Here is a 20,878-nt window from a genome sequence, read left to right on the forward strand (position 1 = left end):
AGACGTTTGACTTTTTTTGACCTTAAGTTTGACCACTCGTCTTATACAAAAATAATTTGTGTGAACATAGCCAAATTTAAGTCATTCTGGAAGAACTTTTATTAATAAAACAAGCCACGACAAAAAAAATGATATTATGCACAAACTTTTGAATAAGACGAGTGGTCAAACTTAGTGTCAAAAATGTGAAACATCTTATAATTTGGGATTGATGAAGTACTATGTATTACTCCCTCCGTTCCTTAATATAAGCCATATAGATTTCTAAAGAAAATTCCAAAATATAGGTACGTATCAGCTCCCACGCTGATGAGTTTGGAAACCTTTCCACCGTACATAGCACATGCCCCAACTAATCCCTTAGATTTAGGAAGCAATCTGATTGGGAGAGAAAAGATAGCCTGATTTTCTTTTTTTCCTCGGTCTCATATCCTTCCCTAAACCGTGCGTTAATATTGGTGCTAAAAACTATATGGTTTATATTAAGAAACGGGGGGAGTATTATTGTTTACACAACCACACTGATCTCTCCATCACCCACCAAACCAAAGGGACAAAATCACACGCCACTGGCAGAAACACCGTGCAAAGACAGCTACCAGTTGCCTAGTTCTTGGGCAGGAGCACGTTGCGAACCAGGTCATCAAAATTCCGGTGAGACGTGCCCCCGGGCTTGGCCACCTCGATCGCGATGTCCCTCCATTCCATCGCCTTTCTCCTCATCTCCTTCCCCTGCTCCCCCTCCATGAGCTCAGTGATGAGGCTCTCCACGGCGTCGCGGCGGACGTTGCTGTCGATCTCCATCCCGACGCCCCACTCGTTGCACTGGTAGCGGCAGTTGGTCTGCTGGTCGGCGAAGAAGGGCCAGCTGATGACCGGCACGCCGCCGCACATGGCCTCCAGCGTGGAGTTCCAGCCGCTGTGCGTGAGGAACGCGGCCACGGCAGGGTGGTCCAGCACCGCCTGCTGCGGGCACCAGCTGGCCATGAGCCCGCGGTCGGCCGTCGCGGCCAGGAACTCCGGGGGCAGCACGGCGGTGTCGCCCTTGACGAGGTCGCGCCGGATGATCCACAGGAACGGCCTGCCGCTGTTGGCCAGCCCCCACGCGAACTCCACCAACTGCTCGTTGGTCATCACGGTGATGCTGCCGAAGTTGACGTACACGACGGAGCCCGGGTCCCGGCCGTCCAGCCACCGCAGGCACTCCTCCTGCTCCTTCCACAGGCTGAGGCTGATGGAGGAGCGCGGGGTGGGCGGGTCCTCGCGCGCCAGCAGCGGCAGCGGGCCCAGCGTGTACACCTTGCGCGCCAGGCCCAGCGACTCCATGGCCGCCACCGCCTCGCCCTCGAGCTCGTCCAAGGTGTTGATGATCACCGCCGACGCGCCCGCCGAGCGCCCCGTCTCCTGGAGGACGTAGCCCACCATGTACTCGTCCGGATCCGTGGTGCGGATGAAGCTCGGGAAGTCCAGGAACCTCATGTTCCGCAGCCCCGGCACGTCCTCCACCGGCGTGTCAAGGAATCCGTTCGTCAGCTGCTCCACGCCTGCGCATGTAAACAACACCATGAGATGACGATCACCATAATGACGTGGACGAGGCAACTGGCAGGCAGAAAAGTTTGACTCGTTGGATTGGAGTCAAAAAGGAAGGGGAGACAAAGCACACGAACTTTTGAGCGGGGCGAGGCCACGGCTCTTGAGGAGGCGGTAGTGGTGGTAGCCGAGGAAGCTGATGGCGCTGGCGGTCCAGAGCTGGACGTAGGGGAGGCCGACCTCCTTGGCGGCGTCGATGGAGAAGCCCATGACGACGTCGGAGACGACGCAGGTGACGGGCGGGTGGCCGCCCGTGGCCGCGGGGTCGTTTAGGTCGGCGAGCAGGCGGCGGAAGGGCCCGAGGCAGGTCTCCGTGGTGGACTTGCACAGCGACGGGATGTCCTGCGTGACGTCATCGTCCTCCGACGGCGGCAGGCCGTCGGGGATGGTGGCGAAGCGGAAGCCAGGGAGGCCGGCCACGGCCGCCGCGCCGTGGGTCCGGACGAGGCGCGCCTGGTTGTACTCGGTGTTGACGAAGGTGACGTGGAAGCCCCGGGCGTGGAGCAGCTTGGCCACGTTGAGCATCGGGGTGATGTGGCCCTGCGCCGGGTACGGCAGGCACACGGCGTGCGGCTGCTGCTGCTGCTGCGCGGCGCTGCCGAGAGAACCCATGGTATGGTTGGTGTCTTGGTGATCCAGATCTCCGTGTGTGTGTGTCGTGGCCTGTGGGTGTTGGCTCAGCACTGGTGCTCCCCGCTGCGTTACACGGCGAGGCTGCTCTGTGTTTGCTTGAGCTGGTTTCTGTGTAATTTTTGTTGATGGTTGGGTCAGCATGGGCGGGGCTATTTATAGGCGTCGTTGGGATTTCAGCAATAAATAAACAATGTGGTGATGGCCGTGGACAATCAAGGGAGCACGGGAACGCGATAGCGTCTTGCAACTGGGTTAGGGGCTCCATCGTGGGTGGAGGCCCGCGGGTCGCCGCTCGCCATAGCAGCCTCTTCTGGTCAGCGGAAAGCGACACCCGGGGCGTGATCTTTTGCGCACCAGCGTGATGTCGGTACGCGCGCAACGGCGCAGGGGCGATTAAGGCGGCTCGGCCATCAGGCATGCGGCATGCGGCATGCGCGCTGCGTGCCAGCCGCAGCCGCGTCCGCGCGGAACGGCAGGTACGCCATGCTGCGCTGAGCCTGTACGTACGCGCCGGTGCGGGGTCGGCGCACGCTGCCATGTTAGGTACGCGGCGTGTTCCTACTATACTTTCCAAACTATGGCGGGTGTCCGGTGTGTATATAGTTATGTTCTCCGGCATTCTGGCAAGCCGTCACCTAATCGGATGCGGGCGACGGTGACCTTGCTGAGCTGTGCAAACGTTTGCGATTTTTTTCCCTTTTGGGATAAGGATTCAATGCTCTATGATATGATTGGAGACTTGGACTCGGGCCTTGTTTAGATTGCAAGTTTTTTCATTCTCTCTTCATCACATCAAATTTTTAGACACATGCATAGAGTATTAAATGTAGATAAAAAAATAACTAATTACACAGTTTGATTGTAAATTACGAGACGAATCTTTTAAGCCTAGTTAAGCCATGATTGGACAATAATTATCAAATACAAACGAAAGTACTACAGTGTCAAATACTGATTCCTAACCTCAATCTAAACGAGGCCTCGATCTCATTTCAAACTTTGTACGTGTGCTTTCGTAGTTCCTGCTGAAATTAACTCGTCCTCGATAACTGTTACCATTTCTATAGCACAACTCTAGAACAATGCTAAGTAAAATGGTCTAAACTTTGGCTAAATTAAAGATACTCAGCTTGTTCGTTTGACCGGTGGATCTCGTAAATGATCATAAATTTTCAGCTAGAACAGTATTTTTCTCTCACACCAAACCAGTCAGCAGTAATAATCCATGATCCAGCCACGAACCAGTCAGCCATCCGAACAGACCGACTAATATTCGTGAAATATATTGTTATAGTTATTTATCTAGAGACATACGTTGTTCACAATATTTTACACATATGAACTTAGTTAATATATCAAAATATTTTACTTTAACCAGTCTTCAGTTTTTTTTTTGGATGGAGAGAATACAACAAGTCACAACTAGAACCATCGTATCTGTCAACTTGAGTGCTTCAGCCTGCACGTAAGAGGGTTGATTGATACCGAAAGACCTGGACTCTCTATATATGTTGACGTGGAAAAATATTCTCTCTGTCCTAAATAAAAGACATTTGTAGCTTTAGGATAAGCAGAACTTCTTTAAAATTGACCTAAGTTTATAGCAAATAATATCGATATTTATATTTTTAAATAAGTTTATTATAAAAATATATTTAATAACTAACTTAATAGTACTTATTTGATATCTTAGATATTAGTGTTTTTTTATATGGCCCTGTTCGTTTGTTGTCGGGGACCAATACTAGGGTACTCAAAGAGGAGAAGCTAATAACCATCAACATTGATTCATCCGAGCAGTCAAGAGCGCGACTACAGCTCAAACCGACCTCCAGGTGTGCAAGGTTCTGCCTCGCCCGGCCTCTGAGGGCGGACTCCGCCTTGGCCAACTTTCGGAGCGGGCTCCGTCTCGTCCAACGCCGAGGCCACGGGCTCCGCCTCGCCTGACCTCTGAGGTAGGGCTCCGCCTCGCCCGACCCTAAGGCCGCAGACTTCGTCTCGTCCGATCCTCAGGTTTGCTTGCGCTCCGCCTTGCCCGATCCCAAGGCCGCGGACTCTACCTCGCCCGACCCCGACCCTCGGGTTCGTGCTCCGCCTCGCTCGACCTCTAGGGGAGGGCTCCGCCTCGCCCGACCATAAGGCCGCGGGCTTCGCCTCGCGCCGACCCTTGGGTTCACGCTCCGCCTCGCCAGACCTTTGCTCGCTGCTCTTTCCCTACCGACACGGTCGAGGCCAACTAACAGCAAACGACCGGGGACGCCCGCTCAGTGGGGGCCTAGAGAGCAGGCAGAGCAGATAAGATAAGGTGCTCCAGTCAACCGCAATACCGAGGACCGTACCCTGCCATGCCCTGTGCACCTGCTAGATGGTGCTGATGGGGCATGACAGATGAACATGGTAGAGCCTGCCAGATGCATCAGAGCATAAACAGTATTATGGACGCCGTCGTTTGCCATAACAGACGAACACGGTAGAGCCTGCTAGATGCGTCAGAGCATAAACAGTGTTGTGGGCATCGTCGTTTGCCGTACCAGACGAAGACGGTAGAGCCTGCCAGACGTGTCTGGGCATAAACAGTATTGTGGGCGCTGGCAGCGATCCCGTATCTGATGACGTGAGCAACAAGACTAGGCAGCACACGTATACACCCTCCTTCTCATTCTCCTCTTTTTCCTTCATGGTAACTCATGCTTTCTCTTGGCCTATAAAAGGGAGAGCAGGACGTCCCATGAAAGGGACTAGAATCGGATTGAATCATCCCGAACCGATCAGAACACAACTACATAGCCGAGCAGCAACCGAGCTCTTGGCACCCACTCACTCCTTCCATCAGAGACTTGAGACCTGTCCCTCTCTCGCCCGTTTGTAACCCCTACTACAAACTTTGAGTGTTAGTAATACAAGCAGCAGCGACGAACTGGACGTAGAGACATTCTGCCTAAACCAGTATCAACCTCGTGTCCTCTTAGCACACAATCCGAGCCAGACGCGCAATATTAGAAATATACTCATTGGTGGTAACTCGGAACACCGATAGTTGGCGCGCCAGGTAGGGGCCTTTTGTGCGTCTCGACATCCAAACTAGGCTTTGGATGGCCAGTCATGACATCAGCTGGGTCCCAGGCACGCACGTGCGCTTCGGGGACCTAGACTTCATCGTCACGACGGAGGGAGAGCAAGTGCGGGCTCCCACCACCATCCAAACTCTCCACTTCTCTGGCCTCGACACGATCATCGAGGCGCTTGAGGAGCTACAGCTGCATGCACCGGAGGCCCGCGCCTTCGGGAGTGGCTAGCTCCTAGGCTTCGACTACGGGAGGTTATAGCGCCCGCTCGGTGCCTTCCTAGGACCCTGACCGTGCTGGGAGGACATGTGCCACCTCACCTTCTCATTCACCAACATCATGGCGTAGCTTGCCGGGGGAGAGCTCCTCTCTCTGGAATACCTCATCCAGAACGTCCCGACAACGCTCCCATTTGGTCTCCGGAATACCGCAGAGACTGTTAGCCACCTTGTGGTGCAACACACGCCTCCATTCCCTACGAACGATGAGTTCGTGGGGATGGCCGAATACATCGCAAAATCCTTCCACGACCTCCTCGTAGAAGAGTTAGAGTCGCCCTCCGACTCTGACTCTAGTAGGGGGAGCCATCACCCCTCTCGTGAATGCTTCATGGTAGGAACCCCTGAGAGACACGTCGAAAGCATCCACGAGGAGGAGGCTACCCGATGAACGACCTCGACAATGAGTTCGAGGGGATGTAGGGGCCCCACCCCCCTACGGGTGGAACAGTTGAAGGCCCGGCACCAAGAGCTCGAGGAAGGGTGACTCCAGCTCGAGCAGGAACACACGGAGCTCGATCGCAAAATCAAGCACCACGGAGACGGTGGACGTGCACGCGCCATGGCCCATGACATAAACCAGAGGATCATCGAGGACGATGAAGCCATCCCACACTTCACCCGGGCAAGCCAGAACATCGCTGCTGCGGCGGCCCTGCTCTAGGGGCTTCCGAGGCCCACGACACCCGAGGATCATCGGGATCATCGTGAGATTCGCACGTTACTCGAGCATACGACGGCGTAGCAGACCGAGAGCTCATTGTCTCAGCGATGCGAGCTCGACGCCAGCCAGCGCACGCCCTCAGAGTGACCCGACAAGGATGCGTCAGTCCACCAGGCACCACAAGGTGGCAGGCCACGCTCCATGGTTTCGGTGCGTGAGTGTCTCGGCCGCAACCGCGACACACGTGACACCCTCTACGCCCGCAGACGTGCCTATGGCGATCCAGGGGAGGGAGCTAGCCATGGCTACCACCCTCATCGTGGCAGACGCTATGACAATGGCGAGGACCGAAGCCTGAGCCCTGGCATGTCGAGACGTCAAGCCTTCGACCGACACATCCTCAACGCCGTCTTCCCACCATGGTACCGACCACAAACCAACATCCTGAGGACTCTCAACAAGGTGGTCGATGCACTGGCGAAAGCAACGTCTGGCCAAGAGCTGGTGCTGATGGGCCTCTTCACCAGTGATCAGCATAAGCCCTCAGTCCACTACGAGGAGCCGGAACAGTCTGGTGATGGGCCCCTGCCCTAGGCTCAGGGGCTGACCAGCCATTGGCTCCCTCTGACCCCGAGGTCATGGAGCTTCATGAGGATCCAACGATAGAGCCTGACCCTCTGGTCGACTGGATCATGCCTTACCTCGACTACCTCCTCCATGAGGTGCTGCCGACGGACAAGATGGAGGCTCGGTGGCTCGCACGTTGAGCCAAGTCCTTTGTCCTTGTTGAGGGCGAACTCTACAAGCAAAGCCACACCAAGATCTTGCAGCACTGCATCCCTATCGAATAGGGGAAGCGGCTGCTGAGCGACATCCATAGTGGGTTTTGCGTTACCATGCCGCACCGAGAACCCTCATCAGAAATGCATTTCGACAAGGCTTCTACTGGCTGACTGTAGTAGCCGACGTCGAACAGATTGTGCGCACCTACGAAGGGTGCCTATACTACGCTCGGCAGACCCACCTGCCAGCCCAAGCACTCCAAACGATCCCCATCATGTGGCCATTCATGGTCTAGGGGCTTGATCTGGTCGAACATCTCAAAAGAGCGCCCGGGGGCTATAGCCACTTGCTTGTCACCGTAGACAAGTTTACAAAGTGGATAGAGGCTCGACCGATCTCTGTGATCAAGTCCGAGCAAGTCGTTCTGTTCTTCCTTGACATTGTCCATCGCTTTGGAGTCTCGAACTCCATCATCACGAACAACGACACGTAGTTCACCGAAAAGAAGTTCCTCTGATTCTATGATGAATAACACATCCGCGTCGATTGGGCCGCCGTGGTGCACCCCCACATGAATAGGTAGGTCAAAGTGCGCAAACGGCATGGTCCTATAAGGCCTCAAACCTAGCATCTTCAACCGGTTGAACAAGTTTGGCGGACAATGGGTCGTGGAGCTTCCCACAGTGCTCTAGAGCCTGAGGATGACCCCCAAGCCCTAGCCGGGCCACCGGCTACACGCCGTTCTTCATGGTCTATGGCCCCGAGGCTGTCCTCCCGACTGACCTTGACTATGGAGCACTAAGGGTTAGGGCATACGATGAACAGGGAGCTGAGGCATCCCTCGAGGATGCCATGGACCAGCTGGATGAAGCACGCGACATCGCCCTCCTCCGCTCGGCCAAGTACCAGCAAGCGTTGCGCTGGTACCATAGCCGTCGAGTGTGGGATCGGGCCTTCAACGTCGGAGACTTGGTGCTTTGCCTCGTCCAGAGCAACAAGAACCACCACAAAGCTCTCTCCGCCGTGGGAGGGACTGTATGTCATCGCAGAGGTGCTCCGACCGGGCACCTACAAGCTCAAGACCATCGATGGCGAAGTCTTCATCAATGCCTAGAACATCAAGCAGCTATATCGCTTTTACCCTTAATAAATGCACACTTTCTATTATCAGTTTCGCTATCAAACTCCCCGATCTTTTAGTGATACCCGACCGCAGCAATGTCGAGGGGTCAGGCCTCACTCGAAGGCTAATAAGAGTGTACCTATCCGGTAGACATTCTCTATGCCTGACCCTTTCTCACGTTAAGACCTAGAAGCGAGGTTTGCAAAAACGAACGTTGAGTAAAACTGGTCGGACTATGAGAAACCTACACCCCAACGGCTATGGCGCCTTTGCTCACCAGCGTGATCAGAGTTTTTTCCGCTCCCCGGGCATTTTGGCCTTAGCTATGAAAGGTGTCGGTACACGTCTAAGAGTTTACCCGCCTGGCCAACTTTGTCTGTGCCTGACCCCCTCTCACGTTAAGACCTAGGAGCTAGGGTTGTGGGAACAAACTCTGAGTATAACTGGTCGGACTATGAGAAACCTACGCCCCAGCGGCTATGACGCCTTTACTCACCAGCGTGATCAGAATTTGCTCACCCGCACCCCTAGCTTTATGGCCTTAACAACGGAAAGAGTCGGAACGCACTAAACTTTTTATACGAAAAGGGGAGAAGGGTTAAAAAGTTGTTTGGCCATAACAAAATTTAAGAGCTTGTCTATTTATTACAAGTTCGTCGCCTGGCTTATCAGTCTAACTAATTTTTTTGCACGGGATGTTCTCATCCTCTATCTCCGCTGGTAAGTACTGTCCCAGTGGGTCATACAAGGTAGGGAGCCTGGGATCGCTGTCGAACTATATCGAACGGCTCGGACCGCTTCTGAGAGACGGGTAGGGAGCAGCATGATGCCTCACGTAGGTTATGCCAACTCATGCCATCGAGGTAAGAGCTCCCTAAACTCGTCACTCATGCCATCGAGGTAAGTCCTGTGCCAGCGGGTCACCCTTAATTTACGCATGTCTTCTCTTGTTAATTTCGCTATCGAGCCCCCGACCCCAGCAACGGCAAGGGTTGGGCCTCACTTAGGGGCTGGCAGGAGTGTCTATTCAGTAGACATTCTCTATGCCTGACCCCTTTGTTACAATAAAACCTAGAGGCAAGGTGTGTGGAAATAAACTCTGAGTAAAACTGGTCGAACTGCGAGAAACCTACGCCCTGATGGCTATGGCATCCTTGCTCACCGGTGTGATCAGAATTTTTTGTCCCGCACCCCGAGCTTTAGCCTCCGCCTTCCCGAGAAAGGTTTGGAGGGACCCACCTACGGAATCTCCATCAAGGAGAGGCCAGTAGGTTGCCCAAAGTCGATCGGATGGCTTAGGCCGCAGCCGAGAGATAGCTAAGGAGCAATGGGATGCCTTATGCAAGTTATGACAACTCCGTCATGAACGATAGACCCAGACCCCACACGGACATATCCAGTAAGAGCTTCCCGAACTCATCACTCGAGCCATCGAGGTAACTTACCAACCCACTTTTCGTTTCTAGTGCATGATCATACATTCAGTCATACATTCATCCATACATTCATACCATACATCCAAGCATTGCATATGCAAATTGTTGCATCACAACGCTTCGTGTCGCGTCATGAAGCAGTAGTCATCTCATTCGATATGAGTGGCGACTGACCGAGGTTCGAAGGCTGGCCCACGAATGGCTCGAGGCTGCCTCGCGTCAACAAGAGCCAGGGAAGAAAAACCTAGATGAGCCCCAGTGGCCTTGCTCGACCCTACCCAGAAGCAGACAAGGACATCTAGACCTTTCTTGTTTGATTCTAACCTCGAGCCAAGTCCATAGAATCTCCATCGAGGAGAGGCCAGCGGGCCACCTGAGCCACTCTCTGGAGCGACACAAGCATCTATCGAGAGGCGGGTTAAGGAGTAGTGGAATGCCCCATGCGGGCTATGCCAACCCCGTTAGCGAACGACTGACCCGGATTCCACTCGAACATGCCTGTTAGCAAGCTCGCCGAGCGCGACACTCGAGCCATCGAGGCAAGTTTCGTTAACTCAGCCCCTCTGGTTGCAGAAACCGTGGATGGGGTAACGCATGAAATTCAGCCAACCCCTGCCAAGCCCAATGAGGCTCAGGGGCTCGAGCCGCCCGACCCTAGCTCGGGAACCTAATTGACTAGGGTTCAAAGGCTGGCCCATGAAGGGCTCAAGGCCACCTCGGATCAAACAGAGCTAGGGGAGAAAACACAAATGAGCCCCAGCGGCCTTCGCTCTACCCACTTAGAAGCAAATAGGGTCATCTCAACCTTCTCATTCGATCCTAACCTCGAGCCAAATCCACAGAATCTTCATCAAGGAGAGGCCAGTGGGCCACCTAAATCGCTCTCTGGAGCGATACAGGCATCTGTCGGGAGGCGTGTTAAGGAGCAGTGGAATGCCACATGAGGGCTATGTTGATCCCATCATGAATGATGAACCCAGATTTCACTCGAACATGGCCATTAGCGAGCTCACCGAGCGCGTCACTCGAACCACCAAGGCGAGTGACGCTAGCTCAACCCCTCCGGTTGCAGAAACCGTGGATGTGGCGACGATCACAAAGATGAGCCAACCCTCAACTAGACCCCTGCTACGCGCGGGGGCTCGAGGAAAGTTGGACTCGTAAGGAGACTGAACGCATGGTCATAGAACGATGGCTCAAATCCTAGGGAGGAGGTACGCACGAAAATAAGAGACTCTTGCTCTTACTAGTTTCGCTACCCTCTCCTCGATCTTTAGTGACACCTGACCCAGCAACAGCAAGGGGTCGAGTCTTACTCGGGGGCTGATATGGGTATATATACACCCTTTCTAAAATAGTCGCCGCACCCGACCTCTTCCTCACGTTAAACCTAGTGGCAAGGTCTACGGAAACAAACGATTGAGCAAGGCTGGTCGGACTACAAGAAACCTACGCCCCAGCGGCTACGACACTCTTGCTTACCAGCATGATCAGAATTTCCCTCCTACACCTCAAGCTCTACGGTCCTAACAAACAGAAGGGTCAGAATGCATGTACTCCTTTTCACACATAAAAGGGAGGAAAAACAAATCCGTTCGCACCAAAACAAAAGAACAGACTTGGTCAAACGAAACAAAATGACAAGTTTGTTTAAATGACGCACAAGGGTCGGCACTTGTCCACTTATTACAAGAATGATTGACTGACCTATTGAACTAACTAACCCCTTCGGGGAGAACTATGCTCTCTATCCTATCCGCCAGGTCCTGCGAAAGGGGAGCCATTGTCGTCTCCATCTCCTCCTGCTCATGGGCTTCATAGCTCTCATGGGCTTCATAGCCAGGTGTGAAGCCATGGCTCATCGTCTCTAGGTTGATGTTGTTCCCATAATGAGAATGAGTAATCGTGAGGGATTGATTGACCCTGGTGCAAAGGACATTCATCTTGAGCTGGCGCACCTGAGCCATGATCTCGATGGCACGGGCCATGAGTGAGCTGGTCCCCTCTGACCGCACCACCTCAAGGTCATCGCAGACCACTCTAAGGGCGGCGCATAGGATACCAAGTTCGTCGCTCTCCGCCTATAGATTCATCCTCACCTTGGTGAGATCCACTGCCAGCTCTATGGAAATGCTCTTGGCCTCTAGCTTCTAGGTCATCGCTCTTTCGAGCTCAGTCTAGAGGGAGCCGACCTTTTGCTACACATCATCGCGCTCTTGGCAAGCCTGATCATGCTCTCGGAAGGCCTAGTCACGCTCCTCGTGAGTAGCGCCACATTCTGATCGGAGCCTCTCCGTGGTTTGGAGCAGCTCATCCCGCTCCTTGTGCAACCGAGCGACCGCCATGGCATCTTGGCTCACCCTCTTCTCTAGGGCCGTGAGCTTCTCCTCGGCCCCTAGCTTCAACACCCTTTCCTTCTCAACCTCGGCTAGAAGGTCAAGGATCTTCTGGCAGGCCTCGATGTCCTTCTAGAGCAGCATGTCCCGCTCCTTCTTGACCTTGGCAGCCTCCTCATCGTCCCTCCGCGACCTCACCGATAGGGCCTCGAATGCCCTCTCAACCTCATCAGCATGCCAATGGGCCTCGGCTACCCGCGACCAAAGACTATTCGCCTCCTCGGCAAGGGAAGTCATCTTGATCACCTTCCCACATAGCCACGCCTCCTCGACGAGGCGGTCCTAGGTTTCCTTCTGTTCCCGAAGGAACCAAGACTTCCCCTGGCTACGAGCGATGAGGGACTGAAGGGAGACGATGATTAGAATACAAAAAATATATGGAGAAAGGAAAGGGTGAGAAGTAGGATCAAGCACATACCCAGCCGATAGGAATGACAACATCGCGCAAGGCACCCCTGGTGTGGTCTAGGGCTTCGAGCATGGACGTGATCCAAACGTCGAGGCTCTCCCGCTCCATGCTCTCGGCGGCGGTGGCGAGGGTGAAAAGCGTCAACGCCGGCTCCTGTAGATTTGTCCATCGGAGCAGGGGCTCGCCCCACGTAGGTGAGTCACAACCCACCGATGTTAGGGCTAGGAAAGGCTCTTCGCTGGCTCCAAGCGCCGCCGACCCTTCTCGCCATGATGTCCCCACCGGGACACTCCCTCCGGTGACCGAAAGGGTCAACGGTACGAACACTAACCCCTCTCCCAACACCCCAACGCCCAGGGAACCCTCAGGTGCATCCCCCTCCATCCTGCCCACGCTAGGCGCCGTCGCTTGGGCCACCGATGGCGTGGATCACGCTAGTGCTTTAGGTGCCGCCATGGTTGCGCCCGGCTGTGACTCGCCTATCATAGTCGCCGCCACCTCCACCTACATCGGCGGGGTCCCGACCGGCTACGTCACGCCTGCCACGGTCAGTGGCACGAGCGTGGTTGATAGCCCCGTCCGCCCCATCATAGGCAGCAGTATCGCCACCATCGCTGGCTGCTCCGCGACCTTCGAAGGCGTCCCTTGAGCCCCTGTGTCTGCCCATCCCACTGAGGGCATGGGCACCACTGTGTCCAGTGCTTGACCAGCCGGAGATGCAGTCGCACTGGCGCCGCTTCGGCCAAAAACGGGTGCGATGCCATCCGATGGCTACCGCCTCACTTGAAGGGCGACGCTTTTCTTCGGCACCAGCGCTAAAGGATTCTGCTACCTTCCGATGCTGCAGGGGACAAAAAACATAAGTCACGATGAAATCTATCCAAAATAGAGAAAATAGGGGAACTAATAACTTACCTCAACGCCTTCGGGTGGTATATACGTTTGGAGGGTGAACCCCCAGACCACTGCTCCACCTCATCAGGGCAAGGTCGTTTCAACCCCACCCCTTGCTCCTGGGCAGAGAGGCTATCTCCCCTTAACTCTTGGGGTGCGGCAACGAAGCTGCCCACCTCCGCTAGAATCTCAAGCGCAGTGGCAGAGCCTCCCACCCCTATTGACCCTTGAGGGAGGCCGATGGTACGTCCTACCTCCGCTGGCTCCCCGGACATACCCTCCCCTCTGTAGAATAGGAAGGGTCCCGGCTCCTGCAAGTACAAACCAATACCTGTCAGTGCATCCTCGTTCTCTAGGATGTCCCACTCAACATCATCGGCTACCTCATCATCATTGCCATCATCATCGTCGTCGTCATCGATGTCAGTGTCCTCCCTACATTCCCACGCCTACAACTTCCACTGCCTCTTACTCTTCTTGTCCTCCTTCACCTTCCTCAGCCGCTCACCCTTGGTGCGATTCGCCACCCTCATGGATGAATCCATCGGCAATAGAGCTAGGTGATCCATGAAGATGAGGTCCCTCGGCTAGTCCCGCCCCTCTCTAAGTTAGTATCAAGAGGTCGAGAAATCAATTGAAGTGGACGTATGAGGAGGGGAAACTTACAAAGACGATGTGGCCTAGTTCTGGCTGCATCGGAGGATGCCCTAGCACTGGGTTGACGAAATTGAGGGGGGCATTTGCGTCGTCCCACAAGGGTTCCATTGCCACCTTTATGTGTTGCGCGATCTAAGAGTTGGGGAGTGCCCCCCTCGGTGAGCGCCGTTCCATCGAACGACATCTCGGGCGCCATCACGTACAGGCACGCGCATCATCACTGGCGCCACCCTCCTTGCATGGTAGGCACCGATGACGCCTGACCCCTTTAGGTCGTTCTCCTTTAGGATGTGGATGGCGGTGATGTGGTCCCAGATTTTCTTCTAGTCCTTCTCTAGGACGCCCCACTTACTCCATGACTCTAGGGCCTCTTCGATCAGGCACCTGGTGAACTCCGGTAGAGGGGCGGTGGCATCGTTCTTAAGGTAGAACCATTGCTAGTTCCACCCCTTATTGGACGTTGATAGCCGCATTGACGGGTACTCTCCGACCTGATTGTTTTGGAGTTGGATGCCGGCGCACCCCATCGGCATGTGTAGCTTTGGCCTGCCGCTCTTCTCCCTCTTCTTCTAGAGGGTGACGACGAAGAAGTGCCTCCACAGATCAAAGTGGGGGTTGATCCCCAGGAATCCCTCACATAGGGCGATGAACGTCGCCATGTGCAGGATCCCGTTGGGGTTGAGATGCTGTAGCTTGATCTTGTAGTAGTGCAATAGCCCTCGAAGAAATCTGTGGGCGGGTGTCACGAACCCACGCTTGTGGAAGTGGGCGAACGACACCACATAGCCGTTAGGCGGCGTTGGCACATCCTCCTTGCCGGGCAGCAGCCACTCCTTGGCCACGGTCCGCGCGTGGAGAAGACCGTGACAGACGAGGCCCTCCATACGCTGGAAGGTGATGTCAGAGCGGCACCACAGATCCATTGGAGATGGGGGTGGGTGGATGTGAGCTCAATGGCAGTGGGGATGCAAAAATAGGAAACCCTCAGCGATTGGCGGTGGCGGTCGTGGCTGTGGAGGTAGGGATGCTAGGTATGGAACCCGAGGGGTGAACCCTTTAGATTTATAGGGGCTACAGGTGCGAGGAAACCAACCGCCCGCCTAGATCTCTGTGCCTGCCATGATCTGCCACAACGTCTCACCGTAGGACATGCACACGCAATCTCTGCCTGTTCCTCTCGAAAAAGTCATCAGACGTTTTGCCTTCCTGAACGGACCATGACCCATCATGGGTAAAAGGGATACGGATCTAAAAACATCTCTACGACCTATTTGGGCCTAGGAGTTCGAAGGTTGGCCCATCGACGAGTTCGACAACTGCTCTGGACACCTTCAAAGTAAGGAAGTAGAAAGGGATGGGTCTGCTAGCGACCAGCATCTAGGTGCACGAGCACTGTGAGCATCCTAGCCCACGTTCGAGTCTTGGCCGGATACGATCCATGGATTTTCCTCAAAAGGGAGAGAGCCCTCGAGACCGGTCAAACGAACCCGAGAACTATATGAATTGACCGCTGAGAATCTGGAGTCGGTCACCAGCTGACCCTGGCCAGATCCCCGTGAATGGGATGCCAGGGTCCCAATCAGGAAACACCTTTTCCAACCCACCAAATCTCATGGCCATACCCGCGAAGGGTTTGATCTCGACGAAAGGGAATCACCGTCCCCAGGTCATGCCGTGGGCGACAAAAAAAGACCAAGGCCCTCAGAGTCCTCCCGTGCGAAAAAGTCTCCGAAGGAGTATTCTACTCCTCCGCAGGCTCAGGGGCTACGGTCGGGGACCAATACTAGGGTACCCGAAGAGGAGGAGCTAATAACCATCAATATTGATTCATCCGAGCAGTCAAGAGCACGACTATAGCTCCAATTGACCCCCAGGTGCGCAAGGTTCTGCCTCGCCCAGCCTCTGAGGGCGGACTCTGCCTTGGCCGACCTCTGGGGGCGGGCTTCACCTCACCCGACACTGAGGTTGTGGGTTCCGCCTCGCCCGACCTCTGAGGTAGGGCTCCACCTCGCCCGACCCCAAGGCCGTGGACTCCGCCTCGCCCGATCCTCGGGTTTACGCTCCACCTCACCCGACCTCTAGGGGAGGGCTCTGCCTCGCTCGACCCCAAGGCCACGGGCTCTGCCTTGCCTGACCCATGGGTTCGTGCTCCATCTCGCCCGACCTCTGGGGGAGGGCTCCGCCTCGCCCGACTCCAAGGCCACGGGCTCCGCCTCGCCCGACCCCAAGGCCACGGGCTCTGCCTCACCCGACCCTCGGGTTCACGCTCCGTCTCGCCCGACCCTCGGGTTCACGCTCTGCCTCATCCGACCTCTGGGGGAGGGCTCTGCCTCGCCCGACCCTTGGGTTCGTGCTCTGTCTTGTCAGACCTCTGCTCGCTGCTCTTTCCCTACCGACACAGTCGGGGCCAACTGGGAGCGACCGACCGGGGATGCCCTCTCAGTGTGGGCCCAGGGAGCAAGCATAGCAGATAAGATAAGGTGCTCAAGTCAACCACAATACCGAGGACCGTACCCTACCATGCCATGTGCACCTGCTGGATGGTGCTGACGGGGCATGACAGACAAACACGGTAGAGACTACCAGATGCGTCAGTGCATAAATAGTATTATGGGCGTCGTTGTTTGTCGCACCAGACGAACACGGTAGAGCCTGCCAGATGCGTCAGAGCATAAAAAGTATTGTGGGCGCCGTCGTTTGTCGTATCAGATGAATACGGTAGAGCCTGCTAGACGTGTCTGGGCATAAACAGTATTGTGGGCGCTGATAGGGATCCCGTACCCGATGGCGTGAGCAACAAGACTAGGCAGCACATGTATACACCCTCCTTCTCATTCACCTCTTTTTCATCCGCGGTAACTCATGCTTTCCCTTGGCCTATAAAACGGAGAGCAGGGCGTTCCATGAATGGGACTCGAATCGGATCGAATCATCCCGAACCGATCAGAACACAACTACATAGCCGAGTAGCAACCGAGCTATCAGCACCCGCTCACTCCTTCCATCAGAGACTTGGGATTTGTCCCTCTTGCGCCCGTTTATAACACCTACTACGAACTTTCAGTGCTAATAATACGAGCAGCAGCGACGAACTGGACGTAGGGACATTCTGCCCGAACCAGTATAAACCTCGTGTCCTCTTAGCACACCATCCGAACCAGACGCGCAATATTAGAAATTTACACGGTGGTAACTCGAAACACCGACACTTGTCTTATAATCCGTACTTTTCAGCTTGTTTTTTCAGCCGGAACAGTGTTTTTCTCTCACAACAAAACAGTCAGAACAGTGTTTCAGCTTTTTTTCCAGCGAAGCAAACAGTGTATCAAACTTGAATTTGTTTAACTCCTCGAGAATTTAAAATTACATTTTGGGATGGAAAGGAGTACAAAATAACTGAAAGAGAAAATCAAGTAGACCCTTAACTTGTCGTGAAGTGCCGTTTTAGCTAGATGCATAACTTTTAAAACTGCGGGTCAAAGCAGTACTTTTATATTTTGAACAATTCGGTGAAATTTGCATATGACCTCAGTATTCTGCATGAGTGGAAGAACGTTGAAAAGGATGTAGTATAGTGTTTGGTTGGTCGTATGAACAGATACAGTAGTCTCGCATCTACGGATGCAATAACTTTATGGAAATATTTGGTTTTCTATATAAACAGATATAGAACCTCTTCGTAAAAGAGACCAGAGGATGACCTGAGAAGTTCGATTTGGTCGTGTGTCCAATTAATTAAGATGAGGTATTTTGTCTATTGGTAATACTTTCTGTAGGGCGTCCCTCCATCCGAATGCTTCTGTTGGTGGGCTGTGAGCCCAACAACTCCCTTCTATCCTATCCTATTTGCTCGTCCACTCGTTTCTCCATCCTATGATCCTATCCTATCTACTCATCCACTCGTTTCTCCAAAATCAGTCACGCAGAACGTGCCGCCTCCGGCGACTGGGCGCTCGTCGGCCGGCATCTCCATCGTGCCCATGCGTGGCCGCTCGCCTTCCTCCCTCTCCATCACGCCTCCTGCCCGTCGCGTCCGCCCGTCTTCCTCCTGGCCCTTGCATCATCCTAGCCTTGCTCTAGCGCCAGTTGTGGCTGCATCTCCGGCCGCTTCCTATGCCACCCCATGGCACAGCCCTCCGCCGATGAACTCCTCTGCCCCAGACGTACGCAGCCGCGCGGCCCTCCTGTTTGCTTTGGCGTCATGCTATGCCGGCCGTCTTGACGCGCCTCTGCCCCTCCTCGCGTAGATGCCTTTTCGCGTCGCCCGTGCTGATGGCCGGCCTGCTCGTGGATGACCTTGGACGGCAGCGGCATGGTGGCTTGGCGCAGCGGGCCCGCACGCGAAGCTACGCCCCCTCCATGCGACAAGCAACTAGGAGATGTTGCGCGAAAGCACATGTTGTAAGCGTATGTTTCATTTGTTTCATGTGTTTCAGAGGTATGTTGCAAGTATTTCACACGAATGTTGCAAAAGTAGATCGGGATATTGTATAGGTTGCAATGGCTATACACGCATGTTGCCAGAGTTTGTTCCAAATGTTTCATCTGTTTCTCAGACGTATGTTGCAAGCGTTTATCTGGATGTTGCAAGTGTTTCATCTGGATGTTGCATGTACTTACAACGGCTTTCGAGTGTTTTCTGGTGTTTTGCAAGTGTTTCAGACATATGTTGCGAGTGTTTCAGATATATATTGCAAGTGTTTCAGTTATTTTCAGACGTATGTTGCAAAATAGATTGAGTGTTCCATATGTTGCAGTAGAACCCATCTGTCGTTGCTGCCTGCTGCAGCTGCTACGGCACCGTGCATGCGGTTCCTGTGTGAAGTGGGCATGGGAAGCAGCCGACGCAGGCACAGATACCCCGCGTGCTTGATACGGAGCGGGGGTGCAAGCGGTCCCCACCTGCTCGCGGGAAGCGGAGCTAAAGCGGGCGGTCCCATGTGCGAGCGGAGGGCGCAGGCAGGGTGATGCGTCCCCGTGACGCGACCATGTCAAATGAAGGAGGCGCGAAAACGTAGAGGTGCGCGGCACAAGCAGGCGCGGGCATCCAGACACGTGTGTCGGTCTGGACGTCCGGACGCTAGCATCTCCCTTTGTCTAAAAAAAATAGGATGAGGTATTTTGTATCCGTTTATGGCAACTGAATGGACTTCTTTTTTAGACTATATGGATCCATTCAGCTAGGATGGAGAAGATGCGCCCAGCCAAACGAACTCTAGGTACTGCACCCAACCAACTTTCATGCATTCTGAAAAGGAAAGAAGAAACCGAAATTGGACTGTTGAATCCAACGACGAGAGCGTAGCAAGCCAAACTCTCGCGCTCTGGCAAAGAGTATTCGCACGACAAGCTGTGAATGGCAGCCACGAAACTTAAGCGTTGAAGTCTTTGTCCTGAAGCCCTGACACTTATGAACTTCAACACTTAGTCATTATCTGATTACATCGTTCCCACGCAACTGAACTAGTTGAGTGTTTTTCGCAAAAAAAAGAAAAGAAAAAAGAAAAGAAATAGTTGAGTGTTGACCAGCATTGCTGGAAGCTGGATCTTTATCATATCTCCCTATAAATTTGCAGTATCATCAAGTAAATGTTCATTATCTGAAAAGTATTTATTAGGACTAGGATTATACAGTAGTATTACTCTCCGTGGATTCGTGGAAGCAGCATTGCACATATGCACATCATTTTCCAGATGCATTCTTACACAACCGCCAGGTCAGGCCATTGAGTTCTTGAGTAAACTGTCTCTGTGTCTCCGACCAAGTGTTTATGATTCACTAATTACTGAAGTCTTGCAACACTTCCATGTGATTGCGTGAAGTGCTCATGAACTAGATCAAACAGAGCTGCATTTGTCTATAGGATTAAGTCCACTTTTGGACCCTCAACTATTGGGTTCGTCTACTTTTGATCCCTAACTATAAAACCGTCTAATATGGGTACCTCTACTGTCAAAACAATTCACCTTTAGCATCTTGGCACGAGCAGGGCTGTTTTATCCGACGTGGAGCGGGTTTGACCACGCCACACTGGCGTTGACCATGCCACGCTAGCCTCTCTCTTTCCTCTAGTCACCATCAACGAGCAGGCTACGACAGCGGCGTGTGAGCAGGGCGGTGGCGCTCGAGCAAGTTGCAGCGGCGCCGCCCGAGCAGCATGGCAGCACGCGAGCACGCTACGGCGGCTGCCGCCTCCCTGCGCCGCAGCCGAGTCGTCGGCTCGCTGCGTCGCTCCAGCACCACGGCCATGGCGTCGCCACGGCCACGACCACTAGCGCGCGTGGCTGGGACACCGCCGCGTTCCCCGCCGAGCCCCCTCCGCCCCCAGTAGCGCCCTCCTCCACGTTCCCAACTCCCTCCCGCACCGGCGCGCCTCTCCTCGGCGCGAGCGCGGGAGCAAACAGTAAGGCCATAGGCCACCTGCCGCGAGCGTTGGCTTTGCGTGCAAATGCGACCGCGGGAAAGTATGGCCGTCTCTCTTCCCCTCTCAAATTCACGATGTATCCAATCTCTCTCTCCAATCCTTCACCACCATAGGAGCCTTGGGTCTTGAGCTCGCTGCTGGATGTGATCCCGTCAGGGGTCATCGTCTATTAAGCTTACTCGAGCCATTCGCGTCGCCGGTGGCCGCCATTCACACAGAGCTCAAGCTCCGCCACAACCAACCCCATCTCGCCCACTCTCTTTCCTACCTTCGCTTTGTTTTTGTGTCACCGTAACCTCCGGGTCGTCCTTTATGTACAGGTTTCGTGGAGCTCTGCAGGTTCACCGGGAATGCCGACGCCGCCTCAGTTCGTTGGCTGGCTTGCCAACGCCCCTGTGGCTAGCACTGCTCCGCTTGCCTCCGAGCCAACTAGAGCCTTCTACAGAACACCACTGAGCCCTACTCCGTCTTCGCCCCCTCGCTTAGCCCGGTGTAGCTGCCGCCTTGTCAAAACGCGACAGC

General features: G+C 54.2%; 1 protein-coding gene across 1 annotated transcript; it reads right to left on the reverse strand.

The window, feature by feature from the left end:
* Positions 1-481: 481 nt before the first annotated feature.
* On the reverse strand, positions 482-2,333 carry LOC136474942 (7-deoxyloganetin glucosyltransferase-like). Its single transcript, XM_066472508.1, has 2 exons — positions 1,671-2,333; positions 482-1,544 (listed from the first exon to the last, which is right to left on the reverse strand). The coding sequence occupies exons 1-2, from the start codon at positions 2,203-2,205 to the stop codon at positions 607-609; spliced, it is 1,473 nt and encodes a 490-aa protein (XP_066328605.1). The 5' UTR covers positions 2,206-2,333; the 3' UTR covers positions 482-606.
* Between the last annotated feature and the right edge of the window lie 18,545 nt (positions 2,334-20,878).

This window comes from Miscanthus floridulus, chromosome 8 (genome assembly GCF_019320115.1).
Source record: "Miscanthus floridulus cultivar M001 chromosome 8, ASM1932011v1, whole genome shotgun sequence".
Lineage (NCBI taxonomy): Eukaryota > Viridiplantae > Streptophyta > Magnoliopsida > Poales > Poaceae > Miscanthus > Miscanthus floridulus.

Bases quoted from the DNA above. Each gene is read 5' to 3' on its own strand.
- LOC136474942 (XM_066472508.1), bottom strand. From the start codon at position 2,205: ATGGGTTCTCTCGGCAGCGCCGCGCAGCAGCAGCAGCAGCCGCACGCC. The intron at 1,545-1,670 runs GTTCGTGTGCTT...TTACATGCGCAG, and splicing joins TGGCCTCGCCCCGCTCAAAA to GCGTGGAGCAGCTGACGAAC.